General features: G+C 31.9%; 1 protein-coding gene across 1 annotated transcript in view; it reads right to left on the reverse strand.

Annotated features, from left to right (window-relative positions):
- Positions 1-815: 815 nt before the first annotated feature.
- Positions 816-1201, reverse strand: part of LOC111029033 (NADH-ubiquinone oxidoreductase chain 2-like) — a 5588-nt gene continuing 5202 nt past the window's right edge. The window contains 1 exon segment of the mRNA XM_022307851.1: positions 816-964. Within this exon segment, the coding sequence (XP_022163543.1) occupies positions 816-964 (149 nt within the window).

Consider the following 1201-nt stretch of genomic DNA (forward strand, 5'->3'; position numbering starts at 1 on the left):
TTTTTATGTAATAATACTAGCCGTACTAGAGTAAAAATATTAAGCTTTTATCAGATTTGTCCCTAAAAAATTAGGCGTTTGAAATTTAAATTATATGATGTTACTTTTACCATGAGCCAGAGGAGAAATTCGAATTCCCATTATTAATGCATGAAATTAATGTTCTAACCGGTTGAACTACTCGGGCTGTTTAAAAGTAAATTCTTGTATTGCGCTACAAAAAAAAATTAATTTAAGGGAGGATACCCAGACTTGAACTGAGAACTTACTGTGCCACATACAGCTGCTCTACCTATTGAACTATATCCACCTTTTTTATCCGACTTTTTTTAGTTCTGTATTACATTAAAGACTAAAAATAACATAAAACAGGTTAACCAGGTAAATATTTAATTAAACCTTTTATACTCTGGATCCATATAACTAGTCATTTCTGTACTAGTATCTGCGTAATCCTCTAGATTAGATCTTGTATCAGAAACAGAATTAGGTCTAGTATTCGATTGACCGATAATTTCTTCGACAGATGAAACAGATTCTGAATCAGAACTACCAGAATTAGAGTTATTATTAGTTTCTTAAAAATGTTGAGTATTTAGACCACGCTCTTCCAAAGTGTAGTGAGACATACGAGATCAAATAAGTAACTCTGCTTTACACAGAACATAATTAGTTTCATTATCTTTGTGCATTTCATCGTATTAAGGCTTAATTCTATTCTCCTCAGCTATATAATGGCTTACACCATTAATATGCATACCGGAGCTATTTGCAACATTATTTGCTACCTATTGTTCTCCGTTTCCAATCGCACGTTAAACTTCTAATTTCTCCTCTTTTTCTGATAATAAATCCTCTTTCACTGAAACATATGCCCTATAAATATCTTTGTAACAACCTTCAAACATCTCCTGTGCTTCATCTTTGTTTTCTAATTTAAACACTGGACCTAATTTTTCTATCTCTTGTGGAGTTCAGTCAGGTATTGTTTGGTTATGTTTTTCTTTTGCGATATAAATGTAACCTATACCTAAATTATAATGAACCTCTTTATATAATTTAGATTGGTCTTTGTTCAACTTATCTCTAGGGCTGTCACTTATTGTATCAGGTATAGTAGAACTATCTTTATCGCCAAGTTTTGCCCTACTTTGTACCAGTTGAGTTAAATAAGAGCTATTATCGCTATAATGCCTTTTAG

This window comes from Myzus persicae, unplaced genomic scaffold (genome assembly GCF_001856785.1).
Source record: "Myzus persicae strain clone G006 unplaced genomic scaffold, MPER_G0061.0, whole genome shotgun sequence".
In the NCBI taxonomy this organism is placed as follows: Eukaryota; Metazoa; Arthropoda; class Insecta; order Hemiptera; family Aphididae; genus Myzus; species Myzus persicae.